The sequence below is a fragment of the Alternaria novae-zelandiae genome, assembly GCF_023758075.1.
Source record: "Alternaria novae-zelandiae strain BMP 2774 chromosome Unknown scaffold_7, whole genome shotgun sequence".
Taxonomy (NCBI): domain Eukaryota; kingdom Fungi; phylum Ascomycota; class Dothideomycetes; order Pleosporales; family Pleosporaceae; genus Alternaria; species Alternaria novae-zelandiae.
In genome coordinates, this window is record NW_026056967.1 from 378,748 (window position 1) to 398,899 (window position 20,152).

General features: G+C 53.1%; 6 protein-coding genes across 6 annotated transcripts; 3 read left to right on the forward strand and 3 right to left on the reverse strand.

The window, feature by feature from the left end:
- Positions 1-1,600: 1,600 nt before the first annotated feature.
- J4E88_004134 (uncharacterized protein) lies at positions 1,601-3,410 on the forward strand (the record flags this gene model as incomplete). Its single annotated transcript, XM_049397781.1, has 2 exons — positions 1,601-2,251; positions 2,298-3,410. 2 exons carry the CDS (start codon positions 1,601-1,603, stop codon positions 3,408-3,410), a joined length of 1,764 nt encoding a protein of 587 aa, XP_049256226.1.
- A 2,468-nt stretch (positions 3,411-5,878) lies between these two features.
- J4E88_004135 (uncharacterized protein) lies at positions 5,879-6,844 on the forward strand (the record flags this gene model as incomplete). The annotated part of the gene is made up of 2 exons (XM_049397782.1): positions 5,879-5,887; positions 6,116-6,844. The coding sequence occupies 2 exons, from the start codon at positions 5,879-5,881 to the stop codon at positions 6,842-6,844; spliced, it is 738 nt and encodes a 245-aa protein (XP_049256227.1).
- Positions 6,845-7,128: 284 nt separating this feature from the next.
- On the reverse strand, positions 7,129-7,978 carry J4E88_004136 (uncharacterized protein; the record flags this gene model as incomplete). Its single annotated transcript, XM_049397783.1, has 2 exons — positions 7,129-7,852; positions 7,908-7,978. The coding sequence occupies 2 exons, from the start codon at positions 7,976-7,978 to the stop codon at positions 7,129-7,131; spliced, it is 795 nt and encodes a 264-aa protein (XP_049256228.1).
- A 1,426-nt stretch (positions 7,979-9,404) lies between these two features.
- On the reverse strand, positions 9,405-11,057 carry J4E88_004137 (uncharacterized protein; the record flags this gene model as incomplete). Its single annotated transcript, XM_049397784.1, has 1 exon — positions 9,405-11,057. One exon carries the CDS (start codon positions 11,055-11,057, stop codon positions 9,405-9,407), a length of 1,653 nt encoding a protein of 550 aa, XP_049256229.1.
- An 806-nt stretch (positions 11,058-11,863) lies between these two features.
- J4E88_004138 (uncharacterized protein) lies at positions 11,864-14,651 on the reverse strand (the record flags this gene model as incomplete). The annotated part of the gene is made up of 5 exons (XM_049397785.1): positions 11,864-11,950; positions 11,999-14,002; positions 14,048-14,122; positions 14,173-14,285; positions 14,447-14,651. 5 exons carry the CDS (start codon positions 14,649-14,651, stop codon positions 11,864-11,866), a joined length of 2,484 nt encoding a protein of 827 aa, XP_049256230.1.
- A 658-nt stretch (positions 14,652-15,309) lies between these two features.
- J4E88_004139 (uncharacterized protein) lies at positions 15,310-19,952 on the forward strand (the record flags this gene model as incomplete). The annotated part of the gene is made up of 4 exons (XM_049397786.1): positions 15,310-15,891; positions 15,937-16,372; positions 16,448-18,594; positions 18,654-19,952. The coding sequence occupies 4 exons, from the start codon at positions 15,310-15,312 to the stop codon at positions 19,950-19,952; spliced, it is 4,464 nt and encodes a 1,487-aa protein (XP_049256231.1).
- Between the last annotated feature and the right edge of the window lie 200 nt (positions 19,953-20,152).

Sequence of the window (20,152 nt, forward strand, 5' to 3'; positions counted from 1 at the left end):
AAATCTCGCTGCAAACGGCGGAGGCGTACTGTCAGTAGCGTACACATAGCATTGATACCAACAATCTCGTAACGAATGCACGTAATCTGGTTTCTCCAGAGCGAGCGCTCTCATCGTATCATCCCATCGTTCCTCGTGCCGTGCGTCGAACGAGTAGCCCTACGGCGCCCCGATCGCGAAATTTGTGGGGCGACAGCTCCCGGGCCGAGCTGGTTGCACGCACCCCGCGCGCGTCTTCAGCTACCACCAACAACCCGCAACCACAGTTTCCGGCAACTCGTCTCTGTGCCGTCCATGCATTGCAGTATCGCGCCACTTAGGTTTCCGGTCAAGGCTCAGCACCCGTCGACTGCATCTCTGATTATCCGGACGAGGGTGTGATGACTGAAACCGCCTGTATCAACCGGCTGCGCAACCAATACCAGTACTGCGAACAGAGGCCTGCGCGTCCGAGGCGGATCAATACGGAGATAATCTGATCCCGACTATGTATTCACTCTGCTTGTTCAAATCTGCGTATCGACAAGCCCGGCCGGTCGACGACAATGAAGTCTATACCACGGGGAAAACATGCGATGCGACCTCGTCTTCGCACGTTCACCGCAACAACTATACCTCCGCCAGGTCCTTCCGTTCACGTATTACAACAAAATACAGAGCCTCATGCCCTGATGAGCGACATCCCATAAGCGGTCGAGATTGCGACGATGACGGTCGGGCTCTGATCAAGCTGAATTGAGGCTCAACACCGACAAATCACGACCGAACTACCGAGCTTGTCTTTTCTCGCACCGTGACGGCAAGGATGCATTGCATTGCCCTATGACATGTTCCTACCGTGCGAACAGGATGCACGTCCTACTGGACGCCGGCATTGACGATCGTTGGCCAGCTGCATACGGCAATCACGAGCGTCAGACCAAACGCCCTCTGGCTCCTATCAGCGACACAAAGCCCTCTCCAATGGTCGGAAAGCAGGGGTGACTGAACGACACAGGGTGCTGCAAGACGTCTGCCACCCCTGTACCGGTCAGCTCTCGAAAACCAAGGAGGCTTTGCATGCGCTCGCGTCAGATAATCTGGGCGCATCGGTTTGAAGGTCACAAGTCCATCGTGATACAAGCCAGGGATTATATGCCGTCTGGATACCACAATCTTGCTTACATACAGGGCTGAGTGTCCCGAACAAGTGGAGCCAGCCAGTACGCTTCCAACCGGTGAATGCCATTGCAAAGCCGCCATAGCTATGCTCTGCAAGCCACCAGTAGGTGATATAGACGTCAACATACTTGGCGAAGGCTGAAAGCATGATCGCACCACCGTTAGAGTCTATGCCCAGTTGACATTGGTTCCGACTTTCTGCTGTCCGACTTTGAGGCTGCATAGTGCTACCTATTTAAATGTCGTTGATGGCCCTGTGTCATGAAAGCAAGCCAGTCATTCACTCCAACGACTGACCGGTGCTACAACTTTTGGGCCTTTCTGCATCACTTCGTCGTACACCTCTGCACTGCCTTCCGCATTGCCCTAGGGCTGTGTAACACTACGTCACTTGACTCCAACGCAACCACCGACCAATGATAAGGTGCCAAGGTCAGCTATGCCTGAAAAACAGCAATCTTTGCCTCTGCGACAACAGCCGGATCCCTACGATAACGAACCACCATCCCCTCCCTCGGAAGATGATATGGCTCCAAATCAGCAGCGAGGGCTCTACGATGCCATTTTCATTAAGCTAGTACGCAGCGAATTCTCGAAACAAGACTTCCTGCCCGAGGATGACTTCGAAACGCTTATCACCGAAGATACCGTCAAAGAAGAATTGGACAACACTCTCGAAGCTTTCGACCCATCGCTTGTCAAGTACATCGCAAAGCACGCGCGGAAGACATTCGCCACATTGGTTATTCAGGGCAAAGTTCACAAGGCTGTCAATCTTGAGAAATCGAAATTCAACGACGATTACCTTCCTATCGCTAACGAGGAATCGGGGCTTACTTCTCTAAACGGGTTGTCCAGGGATCGACACGCCTGGAGGTGGTTCAAGAGCTGGTGGACGCAAGAAAGAAACGAATTCTGTGAGAAGCAATGGACATTCTTGTCACCGATCTTCGAGAGTAATAGCATGATGGAAGTCTTACATCGAGACTGTCGTTTACCCTTTATCACTTGTGATTCGAAAATTGATGAGGGCAGTTTCAGCTTCGTACACAAGGGTACTATACATCATGCGCACCACAAGATTAGCTCAGTCAGTATATCGTCTTCGATCTGTGGAAGCTTGCTAACTGTTATAGGGAAATCTCGTCATTGCAATCAAGGAACTCCGCGATACAGCAGTAGGAGCCGATCAGCGAGAACTTGCTGCCCTGGACCTTGCGCGGAAGTTGCAACATCCACATATCGTACCATTTGTCGGCGGTTTCAGACAAGGCACCACAAGTCACTTGCTCTTTCAGTGGGCAGACGGAGGTAATCTACGATCGTACTGGAACAACAAGGAGAATTGGTCTCGGGACGCAGATCTCATAAGCTGGACAATCGAGCAGATCAAAGGCCTCTTCTCGGCACTTAGAAAATGGCACGACCTGGATGAGCTATACAGCACCCCATTGAACGGTCGACACGGAGATCTGAAACCAGAGAACCTTCTGAGGTCTCTGGGAGCACCAGGCAGTCGGCGATCCATTTTCCAGATTGCGGACCTAGGATTAGCCAAGATACATTCGAATCCAACACACGCCCGTAACAAACCTTCGTCAACTCTGGGTGGGACCCCCAGATACAAGCCACCTGAAGACAAGCCCAAAATCTCGAGGTCTTACGACATGTGGAGCATGGGTTGCATTACCTTGGAGTGGATAATATGGTTGGTCTACGGTATCGATGAGCTCGGAGCCTTTTACGAGCAAGCGTGTCCCGAGGATTGTGACTCGTTCTGGTCGCGTGAAAGCGACGATCATCCCACTCATCCAGGAGTGATTTCCTGGATGAAACACATGACCGACACATGTCTGGCAGACGAAGAGCATTGCTACAGCATTGCTCTGCGTAAACTTCTCATTTTCGTGAGGAACAGACTGCTAGTACCAGATCCGGTAGATTATGACACAACCGACACAACTCAACAGTCAAAGGAGAACAGCGACTTATCCATATTGATTACACCTGCTCCGGATGCCGGGTCGATAAAGTCCTTATCAGGGCGGGCGAAATGCAAAGATGCTTGCACGGAGCTTGAAAACATCAGCTCGATTCCGAATGGCGTCCGAAACTACATGTATAACCCAGGAGTCAATATGAACGGCCCAAATGGTCGGGGTCCATCAAAGCGGATATCGAGCAAACTTCAGGTGCCTTCGACCTCCAGCTCTCATCAAGAGGTGAATGGCCCCCTCGACAATCGATGAGCAAATTTCTGATGTCAACTCGTCAGCAGAAATCGCGTGATCTAATGCGTTTATATCACCATCGACAGAAGAATGGTGGGGTAGCCGACACCAAGAATCCCTATGCGGTACCTATTGCATTGGATGCGTGGATAACACATTTTGACAACCTTTTTGCAAGGACCATGTTTGGCATCCTGGATGACGATGAGATCTCCATGCTTGCTCCAGTGTATGAAGTCGTGACTTCTTTATGTCATGCATGCTCTAGCACGGAAGTGGGAGTCTTCTCGAGAGCTTATTTCTCAGTATCTTATGAACAAGCGCACGCGTTCAGAACAAATTGTACCCTCTGTGCTATCGCGTACGACAGGATGAGCAGTTCGGTCGGAGACAATACAAGCAAGATAATGTTGCAAGAAGGGTCTTGCTTGACTACTTCGAGAGGAGAACCCCCGATGCTTTCCTGGGTTGTAGGGCCGAGTCTTGGTAAGTAGTACATCCCTTCTCGGGGCAGGATGCTTACTGCGCACATAGGTCTTAATCATTTCTCGGACACGTACCAGCGAGGCTTCCCAATCCTACCAAGTCCCGGGGGTTCTACTCAGACCAAGCTGTTGAGAAGATGGTTGAAGTGGTGTGATATGTATCACGACTGCGGACCCACCAAGGTAGTCATGCCTCGAAGACTCGTCAATGTATCTCCAGGAGAAGCTTATGACTGTCGCGGTCGCGGAGATTCCGTCACACTTCGTTTGGACTGCGATGAGAAAAGGAAAGATACCAAATATGTGGCTCTAACCCATCGGTGGGGTGATCCATCATTGCATGGAGGCTTCCATTCCTTGAGTCATGAAAAGCTGGAACAATGGAAAACTCACCTTGATCTACGGATGCTACCACGGACTTTTCAGGATGCAGTCAAAATTACAAGGGGCCTTGGGATCCGATATCTATGGGTAGATGCACTTTGCATAGTCCAAGATGATCCGGAGGACTTGCAGGCTCAGATTGGGAAGATGGAGGATGTCTTTAGGTGTGCGTATGTCACACTTTCGGCAACGTGTGCGACTGGAAGCGATGACGGGTTCCTGAAAACGGATCGCAAAATGAGACGCTACTATCCGATTTCGTATGCCAATCAGTTGGGTAGCCTTGACATGATCTATTTATGCGATCCTATCGATGATTTTGAGCGCCATGTGGAGCAGTCAGCATTGAGTCAAAGAGGCTGGGTTTTTCAAGAAAGAGCGCTGTCTCGACGCATCATCCATTTCACGGAAGTTCAAGTCTACTGGGAATGTGGAAAGGGAGTCCGATGCGAGACCTTATCGACGCAGTATAAGTAAGTATCACCATGCGTTCTCGTTGCTACGACATTAAGCTCATTGTTCTATCAGCCACAAAACATCCTTTCTCTCCGACCCCCAGTTCCCTGATGCTATGCTGAAGCTATATAAGGGGATGCGCATCGCCTTCTTCGAAGAGATATACCAAAAGTATTCAGAGCTCGACTTCACACACCATACGGATAGGTCGTTGGGTATGGCTGGCATTGAATCACGGTTCGCGGAATTATTCGGTAGAGCACGGCATGGAATACTGGATGATCCTCGCGAGCGCAGCTATCTACGCCGTAGTCTGCTTTGGCGACGTGCAGATCTCACCAAAGAGATGACGAAGATTGATTATCCACCAAACAGTCGTGTGCTCTCATGGTCCTGGATGGCAGTAACAGGCTCTATATGCTTCATGAATATTCCATTCGGTGCAGTTGACTGGCAGCCAGACCTTGGTTCGCCCTTCGACGATTATGGCACTCCTGGGGCTCTTCGTGGCGACGCTAGAGACTTTGACAAACAGGAAAATGATCGAGTATTCTTCGATCGTAATCCAGACGCTGATTGGTTCTCGTACAACCTCCTTAAATGTGTGGTCCTTGGTATGCAGGTTATATCAAACGGCAGTCTGTTAACTCATTATGGCCTACTCGTTGCTGCCGCAGAAACTGGTAGTGACGTCTACGAGCGAGTAGGAGTCGCTGCTTTTGAGCGGGACCAGACATGGATGGACCAGGAACCCATCCAGCGAATACGTGTTATATAAATCTGCTCTCGCTCAGCGTGGTTCTCTTTCGTCGATCTTTAATGTCACTTTTTGGTTACAGAGAAAATTTCCTTTCCTTTTTTGGTTGCGATGGAATTGCGAAGCCGGAAGGATGAACGATGAAATTATCTGCCTGCGGATGTGCGATCATGTTACTTACTCAGCATTGAGTATGATAACATACTGCCTTGATACACGCATGCCTCTTCCACTTAAAATCTCATCAGTTCTAACATGTATACTAACTTAGATACCAGGGCGTTTGGTGAGCATTTGTCTTTGCGTGGGTAGCACTTACTACCGCACACCTATCTCATCTGCATCAAAGACATGTCTCAGATCTGTCAGTCTCTCGATGAGCCATGTGTTTCAGTATGACCGGCATGTTCTTTGTAAGATATTTACGAAGACAACCGATCGGCATAGATTCGAAATCTGACCCTTTGTTCCTTCTTTGGCTTTCCTTCACATAAGTACGGTCACTCCTCGCATCATACCACTCCTTCCCGTTTGTCGTCAAGCAGTAACAGTCAGCTATGCCGCCCCAGAGGACAGTAAAGACAACTTACAGGCAGCCAGGGCAGTCTACCCGCTATTCAGCGACGTACGACCCATCACAGGAATACATCGATGATGAAGACTCCGAGATAGGCCAGTTGATCAAAGCCGATCCTTATTGGCGCTACGTATTGAAAACTGGGAGGTACGCCGGACGCACTTTACAGCAGCTAGATAACGATAAAAGCGACGACAATTGCGTCAGTTACTTAAGATGGATGCTGACCGCCGAGAAAGCCTGTAAGGGCGTTGATGACGACCACATTGTGCGAAGGGGTTTACTTCAATGGAACAATCAAGCTGGGTATCGCGCCACTATTCCTCCATCGGACGAAGTTCCTCCCTACGCCACGGGAAAGAATGCGCCTTCGTTGTTAAAGAAGCTGGTCGTCTCAGTTCCTTCACCCGAGCGCTTCAAAACTGCTGGAGGAAAACCTATCTGGATTTCTGGATCCGATATCATCGGTCTCTTCCATATGCAGCGACACCAGTTGAGCCGCTTCGGTGTGAAAGACCTTGAAGAGTACCGCAATTCTCAACGGTTCCGTAAAAGAAAGTACTCGCTCGAACAAGTATGGGAGGTCGCGAAGCGTACGCCTAATTGCCCGCTCGATCAGACGCCTGATGAGGCTGTCGATCGGTACCTCCTTAAGGTCCAGAAATGCGGAAATGGTGGAATTGGATCTCTTCGTATCATCTGCGGGCACAAAGACTGTGAACAGATGCGAACTGGTGGGCCCAGCGAGGCGGGGCAGAGGTTTTGGGTGGATATGTACAAGGAGATGCTGTAGGGTTATGACCTATAATAGGATGGAACTAACCAAATTTAGGGTATTCAGTGCGATAGTTTCTGAGATTGCGAGCTGTAATACCTGAGGTCTGAAAGCTAGAGGCCACCTTCGAATCCCGGCATTCCGTCCTTCACATACATGCATGAAGGCCTCAGTTTTGATTTGCACTCTCCATTCCTTCTCCTCTGACATGATGCTTGAAATTTCTCTGGTTCTCATGCTTCAGTTGAGCTGAACCTGAGACATCAGCACCGGATCTCTTGACTAGTTGGACTAGCCCTGCGTCACTTTCTTTCACAACCCTCCCGCTCTTTGTCGTCCACGTGATCGTGATAATCGCAGCGCTCCAATTCCTCGTTCCACCATCCGCATTCCAGGTTTATGGCCATTGAAGAATAGCGCGCAACTATGCGGATCAGCATAACAGGCGATAGGTTTTGTTTGAGCAAATCAGCAATCCCAGACTTCTCATCCACTCTGCCATAGTCGCTCACATCCCAGTGACGGCAGTGAACATTGATGAACAGATCCAGTATGCTATGATTCGATGGCAAGTTGTCCATAGCGTACTGCGTAGCCGTGAAGAAAGGAGGTGGGCGAGAAGCTGGCGGATCTTCTACATTAATTAAAGTGTCGACGATGCAATCGTGGGCGGCTTGTCTGAAGATAGGGGCCAGAAACCTATCGCCAAAGACGAGTGCCTTGGTAAATCCGGTGATGAGAGTGTCGTCATCGACGTATTCGTCTGACGTCATGTTTTGTTCATGTAGAGAATCGCACTGGTGTTCGTTGGGCATTTGTTGGTTATATAACCAGTGAACGAAGATGTCTACAGCCACAGTATCGACATCGCTCAAGGTCACCAGCTTGTCGTCTGACTCTTTCCATGAGCCGTTGAAGGCGTTGCGGAAGTACTCCGAGTGGTGTGTGAGCAAAGCTTTGTGCACGTGATAGTGTTGTTTCTGTGGGCCGATTTCGAGAACGACGAATCCTTCTTTTGCAGCTATACTGCGTACTGTCAGTTCAAGTTTCTCCCACGGATCAGGGCTGTAAAGAAGCATACCTGACAAGTGGCGCCTTCCTGGGTTTCTCTGGTTTTGTCTGCGTCGCAAGGTTCGAGTCGATGGAAGCCATACTTGCTTCGTGCCGCGGAGGAGCGACGCGATGAGTATGGCGCTGCTTGTTCAGAAAGTAAAGAGGGAGGAGATTAGAACTGCGCAGGCCTGATCTCGGTGATTGATAGAAAAGTTCGCTAGCGCACTTGCGTGAAGGTGAAGGTGAGACCGCTTAAACGAGCAAACGCACGCTTGCCCCACTAGCAATTGCAATAATACTCATTGAGTGAGATATGATGATTATTGATTACTTTAGTTCTCAAAACCCGACGAAGTCACCGCTCCTTCACTAGCTCGCTACTTGAACTCAGAGCTTACAGATCATATACAGCACCTTCCCCGTCATACCCTTCTGGATGTCGTCTACTACAACGCTTCCGCCCGGAACACTACCGCCCGCCACTTCCCTCGCAACGGATAATGCAGGATCCTCCAGAAACTTATACGTAGTGCACTGCGACATTCTGAGCCTATCAATATATGTCTTGTCTACTAGGCAAACGAAACTTACATGGTAAAGAGGCATACTGCTGGCCACTGAACAGTCACCTTACGTACGGTTGCACCACTGTATATATTAGGAGTTTCCTAAAGCAGCTGGGAGTCGCTGTCCGCGGGTAGTTGTGACTTACAGAGTTGTGGTGAGTAGCCGGCATTCATGGGGAAGTAATGCGACGTCTTCGCACTTATCGTCCGTTGAGCAGATCTGAGCGTGGAGCATTGAAGGCGAAGGGTTTGCTGGGGAGGCGGGGGATGAGGAAGGCGTGGGGACAACAGATACGACTGAGCTGGAAGGTGTAGCCGGGACAGTATGCGTGGTCGCCACTGGGACTCCCGGTGTCGCAATGTTACTTGATGGTGTGAATGTGGAGGCAAGCACAAATGAAGGTAAGGTTGGAGATATATGGCTTGTTGGCGCAGGAGGAGGGAGCGGCTGACCCACCGGTTTCGAGGAAGGAGCAGCCGGCGGTACGACTGGTGTAGTCGCGCTGGGAGGCAGCAATATGGTCATCCATGCAGATTCCGGAGGTAGGCTCCTGGCCGTGATAAAAGGGTGTGCGCTTGTGCTGAGCGCCAGTGATACTGTAAAGAGAGTGTACATGAAGTGCATACTTGCGAATTGCTGTGGTGATATCACGTAGTGGTGGTAGCTAGGTTATATAGACCATGTTTGCACGAGCACTGGAATGATGGCGACGTGTACACAAGCTGTTCTCACCAAAACAAGATTAGGGGCAGACAGTTATATTTGAGAGTAGCGACTGAACAGGGCCGATGCCAGCGTTTAATACCAAACCTCATTCCAGCCGCGTCGTACCCGCGTTGTAGAACCAGCACATTCAACAAACAATGCCCAACCCCACTTTATGAATGCTGAAAGCAGACTCCTAACTGGAGGTTTCAGAAACCACATATGGTTTGCCGCATGAAGAGCTCGGGGACCATCACCACTCACAATCCACCGTACTGGGCTCGCAATCCCATGTGTGCACAATACCCCAATCCTCATCTTCTTCATCCAGAGTATCCTTCATATACGAGTTCCATGGGGTGTTATTCTTGATAGCACTCCCACTCCAGTCTTCGTCATCCGCGTCCCATGGGTCCAGACTCTCATCGTCGCTCTGAGATAGAGTGTCGTCATCCGTGTGCTGTTCTTCCAAGCCCTCTAGGTACTCGGGGACATCGTTCTTCTCCTGACCGTTGGCCACAGCCCTGCTGTCCTCATCCCACTCTTTGAGTCCCTCGGTCTCAACGTTGGTCATCTCCCACATCTGCTTGTAAGGCATGCCGCTAGGGTCCGTGGGCGCGTGGATGAACCACTCTGGCATTTCTTCCTCGCTATCTTCGTCGAGTTCGTATACTGTGGCGTCGTCTTCGCTGTCTCCGTCGAGAGTCCACAGGCGGTATCCTTCTGGTTCATACCCCTCGTAGTCCTCCTCCTCTTCGTCTGTGATGCTCTCACTCGTTTCACTAGCCGCCTCAATCATCTCGCCCGGGATGAAGTTCCATTCCCGCTCTTCAGCCTCTCGGTCTAAGGTCTCGATCTCCTCCATGTAGTGTGCGACGCGCTCAACCATAATCTCGAGATCTACGGCAAGGCACCCATTTTCCGCCCTGCATTCTGCAAGCTCGCCCTCTAATTCGTCGACGCGAGATTGCATGGCACGAATAGTGCCGGCGTTGTTCTTGGCCCAAGATTCGTTCGCGATGCGTAACTGTCTGTTCTCTTCTTCGAAAGCTTTCTTCACGCGCCAGGATTCGTCACACCTCGATATACATCCTAGATGCAAGCTTCGAATTTGGGATTTCAAGGCATTGCAGTCCCTGGTCAGCTTCTCGATCTGTGTAGATACAAGTTTGGCGCTTTCTTCGTTTGACATGATCGTTGCGTGTTGTTCGTCAATCTTATCTTGCGCCTCCTGGCTAAACTTGTTTGCACGCTCCCACTCCTTCTTGGTGTTGCGCAGAGAATGTGTCATGGCCTGGAGATGTGTAGATACACGTTTGGCGCTTTCTTCATTGAACATGATCGTCGCGTGTTGTTCGTCAATCTTATCTTGCGCCTCCTGGCTGAACTTGTTTGCACGCTCCAACTCCTTCATGGTGTTTTGCAGAGAAAGTGTCATGGACTGGAGCTCTTTGGCTTTGAACTGAATCTGGCTCTGTAGTTCATAGCACTCATCTTCCTTGGAGGCATTCTTGCATTTAGACTCCTCGAGCGCGTGGGTGAGGTACACCATTACGCCTTCTGCACGGTCGCGTTCGCGGCGCGCTTGGGACAGCTCCCTACCGAGTCCATCGCGGAATTCGAGGTGGGCGACGACTTCCTTTTCGCTCTGTTTGAGCGCAATTTTGGTGTTGGCGAGAATGGATTTGGTATCGACGAGGCAGAGGTCAGTACTAGTAGGCTTGGTTTGGGAGGCGTGGAGCTCGTCTTTGACTTCAGACAGCTCGGCTTGAGTGGCCTTGAGTACTTCCTCTTGAATTTTTGCTCGACAGATCGCTTCGTTGAGTTTCTCGTCGTAGTGGACCAGGCCGATAAGAGCAGCGAGGAGAACTATTCCGGCTGCCATGGACCAGGCCAAAGAGACCATTGTGATCGCCAGATGGAAGTGTAAGATACACTCTCTGTTATGCTGTAAGTGGTTGTGGTAATTTGTGTTCGTCTTGGAAATCAAGTATCTTTGAGAGAAAAGTTGTGAAGTAAATCAGCAGTGGTGCAGCGTACTACATAGTTTTATACTTGAGTGGGAATTTCCTCGCCTAGATGTGCGTACTTCGGTATCCATGGTTCAGATGATCATAAGGCTGCTGCGGACATATATCGTGGGTGCGCACTCACCTCAGTCCGTGGGACGTAGCTTGAGCACTCCCGTCGTAATCCCGTGACGGTTATAGGCAAACCATGGCATCAATAGTGGAGACCCAAATAGAAAGTGGATTTTAGTAATAGCCAATTTGTCCACGTGTAGTGAACACCAAAACAGCCGTTGAGAACATCGTAGAATAAGATACTCAGAGGTTTAAGCATATGCAATGACTGGTAGCATTTACCCACGCAGGACGACACTGGATGCTGGGTCGCAGAACCAACGAGTGCTCACTCTTGATGATCTCGTTTAGCGTATGACCAATACTGGAGCCATGGTAATCGCTTTTGAAATTTTGATATGTACAAGAAGATGCTGGTTGACCCAGTGAATCTTTATCGGTGTAGGTCCTATCAATGTAAATCGTTTGGAAATGCGACTGGAGTGGTAGGGTCGTATGCCGCAACTTTTGTACCAGGATTTCGTCCTGCGACTACTGAGCCAGTCGAGTGCGTGACAATGCAACAACAAAATCGCCGACGCGAGCTGACTCCAAATCGCTCAGGTTAAATTCATGGCAACAAGCAAGCCTACTCGTTCAACTCAACATAGTTGGCGGGGAAGAGACCCGATTGGCCATTGTAGCTACCGAGCCACCAGTCTTCGTCGGGGAATTGCTACAAGAGTATTAGCATAGGTTTCAGCAGTGGTGCAGGTAGCCTTACAAGTTCAGTTACTGTGGCTCCTTCGGGGAAGCTCAGTTCGTTGTCCTCAGCTGCTTCGTAATCGTACAGAGCGGTGGCTGTAGGACCAGCAGACTGTGACGGTGCCGCAGCAGGTTCGGGCTCTTGCGGCGCCGAGGGGTGTGCGGGCAGTGCTGGTGCAGCGGTGGCATCGTCGCCCTCGACCAGCTCAACATAGTTGGCCGGGAAGAGACCACGCTCGCCCTGAGAGTTTGTGCCCATCCACCAGTCGTCGTCTACCATGTCAATGTCTGTGACATACTCGCCTTCACGGAGCTCGACTTCGTTGTCCTCCGCCTTCTCGTAATCATATTGGATGACTGCGCGCTTGCCGGAGCCACCGGCATCGTCATCGTCATGAGAAGCGACCGCTGCGCCGACGGCAGCACCGCCTACTGCGGCAGCACCAAAAGTGGCAGCAGCAACGGCAGCGCCAGCTCCACGAGCAGGGTCCTTAGCCTCGACTTGTGGCTCTGGAGACATGTCACGATTTTGCCTGGCTGCTTGATCAAGTGATCGCGCGGGCATAGGCGGTGCGTGTTCCTCGGCAGGAGACATCTCCTCTGGTTCGCGCCCACGAGCAACGGGCATGGCAATACGAACAGGAGAGCCGGAAGGCTCGGGAGACGGGCTGCGAGGCGGTTGAGGTGGTGGAGATGGCATACGCTGGTGTTGAGTGGCAGGCACATCCTCTTCGTCTGATTCTGGCTCTTTGGGTCGGGTAGGCAGGCCTGGCATCGGAACGCCCCTCGGGCCAGCATTGGGCTTGCTCGAGGTATCGAGAGGCGGTGGGCTGGAAGCTTGCGGCTCTGGTACAGGGCGTGAAGTTGGCGCTCCCATAGGGGCGGCACCTGTGAAGCGGTCCTTGAGCGAGCTTACGCCACCAGCTGCAGGAGAGGCTGGCTCTTCTTGTTGAGGTGCCCCACCCGTGCGTTGTTCGCTGAGGTTGCTAGTCGCAGACTGACCTGTTCGGGTAGTCTGCACTGGAGCCCATGATTTGCCGGAGTAGCCACTTTGCCAGCCACCACCTCCACTCTGTTGGCTTTGGAGGGGAGTTGGGCGGCTTCCAGCATCGGCAGTAGAAGAAGGAACGGCTTCTCCACGGGCCGCCTTCTTCTCCGCCCAGATCTGAGCAGGTGTCTTTCCTCCTTGGTCAGCAAACGTCTTGCTCGCGGCGCCGACGATTGGTGCCGGAGGAGCGGGCTTTGCACCAAATCCTCCTGGAGTAGGAGCCTTGGTGCCGGTGAATGTGCTCGCACCAGCAAACTTGTTGGCAACCTTGGGCTTCGGCAAGCTGGTAAGGCGCTCGGGCTGCGCGCTGAAAGCTGCTGATCTCTCTGCGAGAGACTTCGGCTTCTCTTCCTCTTCTTCGTTGTTCGACGCTCCCGTTGGGGCTGGGGACATGCCAGAGGATGGTGGACCGGCTTGGGCCTTTGCGCGGATAGCCGCGATATCGACCTTTCCGACGGGCTCGTACGCGCCTTTGACAACAGTAGGCCGGTCGTCTTTGGCATCGCGTGCCTGGGCTCGGATGGCTGCAATGTCGACTTTGCCAACTGGCTGGTATGCGCCCCTGACGACTTCAGGGCGGTCGTTCTGCGAGCCCGAGGGCTGGGAACCGGTGGATTCGTCTTTTCTCGCGGTGAGTTCGGCCATGTTGACCTTGGTGGGAGTGTAAGCAGTTCCGACCTTCTCCAGCTGGGATCTGGAGACCTGCGGAGCATCGGCACCCCAGCCATCCGCATCTTCATCGCCCTTTGGCGCAGGTGCACGCGAGCGGCCGAGAGGGTTGAAGCCAGCGCCTCCGCCGCCTATCGAGGTAGGTGTAAAGACGGGCTTCTTCGCGGCAACGGGAGGAGGGCCGCGCGGGGCAGGGACATCGGCACCACCGCCGTACTTGGCGCCTGATGCATCTGCAACTTTCTGGACAATCTTCTCTGGGCTGAGGTCGTCCTCGGAACGGGCGGTAACTTGGACATGGTATCCCTATGGAAATTAGCTTGTGCGTAGAGGGGCCGTGGGAGTACGCACATGTAGCAGCTTGGAGACAACCGTGAGATGGCTGCCAAAGTAGCCCTTGGTCCGCTCTGGAACACCTGCGCCGCACTGCGTGTGAATTAGCATTGTGTCTCTGGGAGCTGCAGCGGAGAGCTTACCCAGGCTATCAGGACGTTCTTGGGCAGCGATGTGTTGGGGTCCTTGACTTTGACGAATGCAAACTGGATGCGGCCGTCTGAGAACTCGTCTATCAGGTCGAGCAGCTCGCCCTCTGCAGGATGTTAGCACATATTCTCGGTGGTGTCACTCTTGCCTGCTGTGCTGCGCTTCGTGATGTGCCGACACCCGAGCTTGGGCAGCCACCTTGCCATAGCCCAAGCTCTCGAGTGCGGAATGATGGCCATTGGAAGTGTGCCGCGCTGTTCCACGTACCTCCGGTGCTCTGCACTTTCAGCACGCTCTCTTTTCCGCCGTCCTGCTGGAATGCGCTGACAAGCGGGGCAGCGACTGTGAAGACGGCCCATTGGCCGTATGTGGGCGAGCTGGCCTGGGGACCAGAGGGCGCCGGGGCATTGACGACATTCTGGTAGCTGCGGGTGATGTTGGGGCCGTTGCTGGAGGTGTTGAGCGTGGCCATGGTGGGCGGCGTGGAGGGGAAGCTGTCGTGGGAGACGAAGCTTGGGGGAGCGGTGGAGAAGAGGAGGTGGAGGAAAAGCAGCACTCGGAATTGACAGCTAGCACGATGCGTGGTGGGACAGGCAGCGTACGCGTATCCCGTATGTGTGTCTGTGTAATTGGGCGTGAATTAACCTAGTCGGGTCGGGCTGGTCAGCACAGGCGGGCCACAAGTTCGGTGTGCAGAGCTGGCAGCTATGTCATGCTTGGCCCGCGCCCTCGAGCGGCTGGCGCTGGCGCTGGTGGCAGGCAAGCGGTGCCGACGGCGCGCCCAACGACCTCCAAGGAGACCCTCGTCCGCTTCACCGTGAATAATTGGACATAGCTCCTCGCACTGCCTGCCCTCGCTGCATGCCAAAGCAGCTTTCTGCATCTTTCAAACCGCCGCCTAGACCCCAGGCTCCATCCTTCTAGCCCTCTAGCCCTCTTCACCTCCACTCTGCCACGACAAACACTAGCATCGCCAACACACGCAGCGCACCGCCTTTTCCGCGCTCCATCTCATCGCGCGCTGCTCCATCGCATCGTCATCCATCGCATGTCGCTGTCTCTGTGTCTCTAGCCTGCGCATGCCGACAATGAGTCTGTTGTGAACGCTGCCCCAGCACGGCTGCGCCGCCATGGAGGACCGCGAATCAAGCCCAGCGTCGTCGGTCGACTTCTACGGCTCTGACGCGAATCCTCCCCAGGCGACGGCTGCGCAAAGCGACGCGCCTGTCGCAAAACGCAAGGCAGAGGATGCGCCCCATGAGCGTGAAAAGAAGCGCAAGCTCAGCAGCGCGAAGCCGCTCGTGAAGCTACCACCCGAGTTGTGGCAGCATGTTTTCTCTTTTTGTTCGCTTGCAGATCTCGGTCGATTGATCCAGGTCAATCGATCTTTCCTATCCTATCTCACAGACGTGCGCAGTCTGTCGACTTCAAAGTCGCATCCTGGCCGTCTGCATCTCCTAAAGTCCGAGTCGTTGTGGGCCTCTGCCCGCAACGCAATGTGTACCAAGCCCCCGAAGCCGCTCCCAGGCTTCAGCGAGCTGCGCATGTGGCAGCTGGCTTGGTCCAGGAGATGTCAGTTCTGCAATAAGCTTGATTCTCTGACTCCAGGCGAGCGCATATGGCAGAAGGGCCCCGGCAAAGAAGGCGTCCGCGTCATTTGGCCCTTTGCCATCAGAGCCTGCGGGCCGTGCCTGCTCAAACAATGCCAGACGGTGAGTTGCACCTTCCACTTTCTGGGTCGCGACTGACATGTATAGGACGCGAGCCTTCTCTTCTCGGCTGCCTCCGCCCTGCGGCCCGCCCTCCCGTTCGCCCTCCTCACCAGCGACCAGCACTACATTCCGGCATACACCCTGCAATCTGCGAATACGCCGGCCGACGTTGACATTGCCAAGTTCTACTACAAGCAGCATGTCGAGGAGATCACGCAGGAGATGAACGAGGCCATCAGCCGTGGTCCTGCAGCAGCTGAGGAGTGGTCCAAAGGACTCGATGCTCGCGGAAAAGAACGCATGAAAGTCGCCGAGAACTGGGAACGCTGGGAGGTCAAGAACCTATGGCAGGAGGAGCACGAGCGTGCGAAGCGCGCTCCATCTGCAGCTCCCTCGCATGCCGCCACGTCACACAAGGACCCGTCTAAATCACCCCCTCGTCGAACTCCCTCTCCCATAATTCATGCTCCGGTTCCAGCGAGTAAGTATACCTCTGCTGTCTCATTTGCTGCCACACATGGCGATGCCTTTCGATATGTCAACAACACCTCTCCAGTCCCCTCCCTAACAGGTGTAGCACCATCGTCGCAGCATGCGCAAGCGCGACCGCCTACTGTTCCACCACAGGCTTTCACCCCTTCTGGCCAGAGAAACCTACACGATGCAAACGAGGCCAAGGCGACCCGGAAGACCGACATAGAACGCCGGTGTCAGCAAATGGACCCTCCTATCGCTCCCAACGTCTTGCGCCACATGGACTCGTTCAAAGCGGCTATCCAGATTTCACAGCCAATGAACGACTATGCATGGAGTGTGCTCCAACCCCGCTTGATCGCTCAGCTCCCTGCTGCCCAACAAGCAGAAGCCGACCACGTGGCTCGGGCTGCTTCGTTTCCCACAAAAGCTGCCGACCGCCGCCACACGGACGCCAATTCCAAGGAGGCCAGGGAAGTCATGGACCGAGAGTGGGAAGAGTCGCAACGACCCATCCGCGACAGACTCGAAGCCATCGCCGACGACTTCATTAATCAGAGCTGGGACCATGGCAGCGCCGTCACTTACGACAACAGCCCAAAGTTTGCGGCCGACCTCCTTGCTCACGTGCGCCGCACATACTATGCCGAGGAACCCGAACAGGACTCTGATCATCCCGGGCAACATACGCAGCCTTCTACTGACAATATAACTACTAGGCCCAGGCTCGTCCTGGATAACATGAAATGGGTGTACGACAACAAGATCAAGCCTTTGACAGAACCATTCCGGAAGGACATCTTCCTGTGCCATGGCGGCGGATGCGAATACAACAACAAGTACTATGGTTTCGAGGGCGTCACGCAGCACTACGGAGCCAAACATACTGCTGCCTTCAGTTCAGGAAACGTGGTTGTTGCATGGAGAGAAGCCGAGTGGCCGGAGGAGACTCCCTTCCACCCAGATCCTCTCTCTGTGAAGCAACCTCAACATGGTCATCATCCCTCTTCTAGTACGAACGGGTTTGGTGGCTATTTTGGCGGATACTCACGCGCAGGGACATCAACACCTCACATGCCAACTCACCATCCACAGGCGAGCCCTGGTCCTTACAACTATGGAGGCCAGTACAATGGACCTTTCGCTCCACCACAGGTTCCTTCTGGCTTCGAATACCCCCAGCCATATGCGACACCCGTGGATATGTATGCACATCAAGCAATGGGTCCTCCAGGTTATGGTGCTCATGCGGCCCAAAACCCTTACCTGACTTCTCCAGCGATGATCAACAATGCCATAGCTCCACCACCACCCAACATGCCACCACCTAGCCAAGGAATTCCTGAGATCGCTCCTAGCGGTACAGAAGATACTGGCCAGAGTACTAGCTCGTTTGACAAGCAAGTAAGTACCGTCATCGACATGACCCAGGACATCTGGAAACGCACCTCGGGGATCAAAGACATGCCGAATAGCCTCCGGATCTATGTTTTGCTGCATCGCGTCATCTCCAAGTTTCATGTAGAGTTCAATCATGAACCGAACCTGAACCACTTCATTGATGCTCTGTCTAATCATGAGATGCCAAAGGCTTTGAAGAATGCACCAGGTCTCTCATGCAAAGCTTGTCAGACGGGCGCCTCGCATAACTTGGGAGGTTCCTATTACTCCAAGTCGGAGGAAAGAACAACCTATACTGTCCTCGGCCTGTTATCGCACTTCAGGAGCCAGCATCTGCCTTTTCAGCAACCAATGCCTGGCCACGGAATGCCTATTGCCCCTCTGGACTGGAAGGAACACATGATCGAGCTTCCAAGCGAACGGTTCATTTCTGGTCTCATACACGCCCCAGGCATGGATGACGAGAAGCTGCTAATGATAGCGACCGTCTTTCCCAGCTTGTTTCCTATGCCACTGCCTAAGATCGGCGTGATTGATAGCCATGGATTAGCTTCTCCAGCCTCGTCAGGACCGAAGGATTCAGACAAAACGACTGGTGCAGCCGATGTTGCTGGTGAGGGAATAGCACGCCCCAACTCTGTTATGAAAGCAGCAGAAGCAAATTCGGCGCTACCACCTAAACCGCTGGAGGCTGGTTATGAGCCTGTTCGACCAAGCCTTACCGGCGAATCGAATGAGGCGTCGGGCTCCATGAACAGGAAACGTTCATATCGAGAGAGCTCCCCCGCAGAGCGTAGACAGCACCATTATGCTGAGCCGCGATACTATGTACGTGATCTACAAAACTCCGCAGAAACATTAGTGAAACTAACATCTTTGTCTGCCAGCTGCCGAGGGATCACCTTGATGACGGCTATCACCGCCCCCGGGAGTATGTGGAGTACGCCCCCAGCCCAAGGATCATCCATGCTGGTCCTACATATGAGGATTACACCGGCCGCCGAACAGCGTTCCGCGAGCAAGAGCGATTCTATGGACCACCCGAGGACGTGGTCTACGCACATCCGCGGGAAGGAAGCCACGGCAGTCGGGAATACAGTGCCTATCCCCGCCAGGCTCGATACTATGAAGAAGATGATCATCGGCCCGAATACCGGTTCATGAACGAGCGTCAGTCAAGGGATGCCAGTCCACCTCAAGGGCAATCTGCAGCAGATCGGTTTCTAGCAGAGAACGAACCCCCGCAACCACAACCACAGTCCGAAGTAGACGCTGCTGCACCAGCACAGGAAAACGGGGATGGGCCCCGTTACACGCCTCCGCCTCCAGAAGCTCCTGCACCAGCAGATGCCACAGCACCTGTTCGCCCACTTGCGCCCCCACATCCTCGAGCCCCTTCCACTGTTTCCAACAACTCTCGATATGACGACTATCAATCCAACGGGTATCGGATGCCAATGTCTGGACCAAGCGGTCCGCCACGAAGGGCTGGACCTCAACGCCGAAGAGATCGGCCTAACGATAACCGGGGACCGTCTCGATATCAGCGATACATGAGTGTTGCGCGGGAAGATCCCTATGGACGTGGTTCCAGCATGAGCCGATCGCAAAGCCGGAGATATGAAGAACAAAAGCGTCGCATCGATCAACAAGAAACACCGCAGCCCAATGCTGAGCCTGACTACGAGCCTGCGTATTCTCGGGAGCACAGCCTTGATCAATCTGTACAAGATGAAGGATTCTATCCACCTGCCCGCCGTCATCCCCGCGGGTACGTCTCTGTGCAAGACCGTCTGCATCCACATGCACACGGGTACTCACCGCCACGATATCGTTACGATGAACCACGCGGTCCACAACCAGTCTATGTTGACGAGTACGGGCATCCCATGCATGACTACGAGGTCATTCGTGTACGTGGTGACACCAGGTATCGGGCCCCGTATATGCCACATCAGCCTCACCGATATGAACATGACTCATATGGATATGTCCCAGTCCAATACGAGAGACCTGCACCACAGAGATACAATAGTCGCCCTGACGACTATATGTACTACGAAGAAAGGGAGAGACCCTTGCCTAGGCGAGCGGCGCCGGAGGCAGAGAGTGATGTATACGAGCCGCCGCAACCAGAAATCAAGGTGGAGAGCGTGCCTGTGCCCATGCCGCCGGAGGCGTCTTGATTTCACATTTAGCGTGGCGTTCAATCATGTAACGAATTTCGCACCTTGTTTATACCTTTACTTTTCTACATGTGGTTTTGTCCTGGCTGGGTCATACGGACTTAATGGGCTAATCCTACCTATCACGATCAAACGGTTGGTACTATTCAGTCACAAATTCTTGTGCAATCTCTTGCCCGAATTTAATATGATGGTTTTAC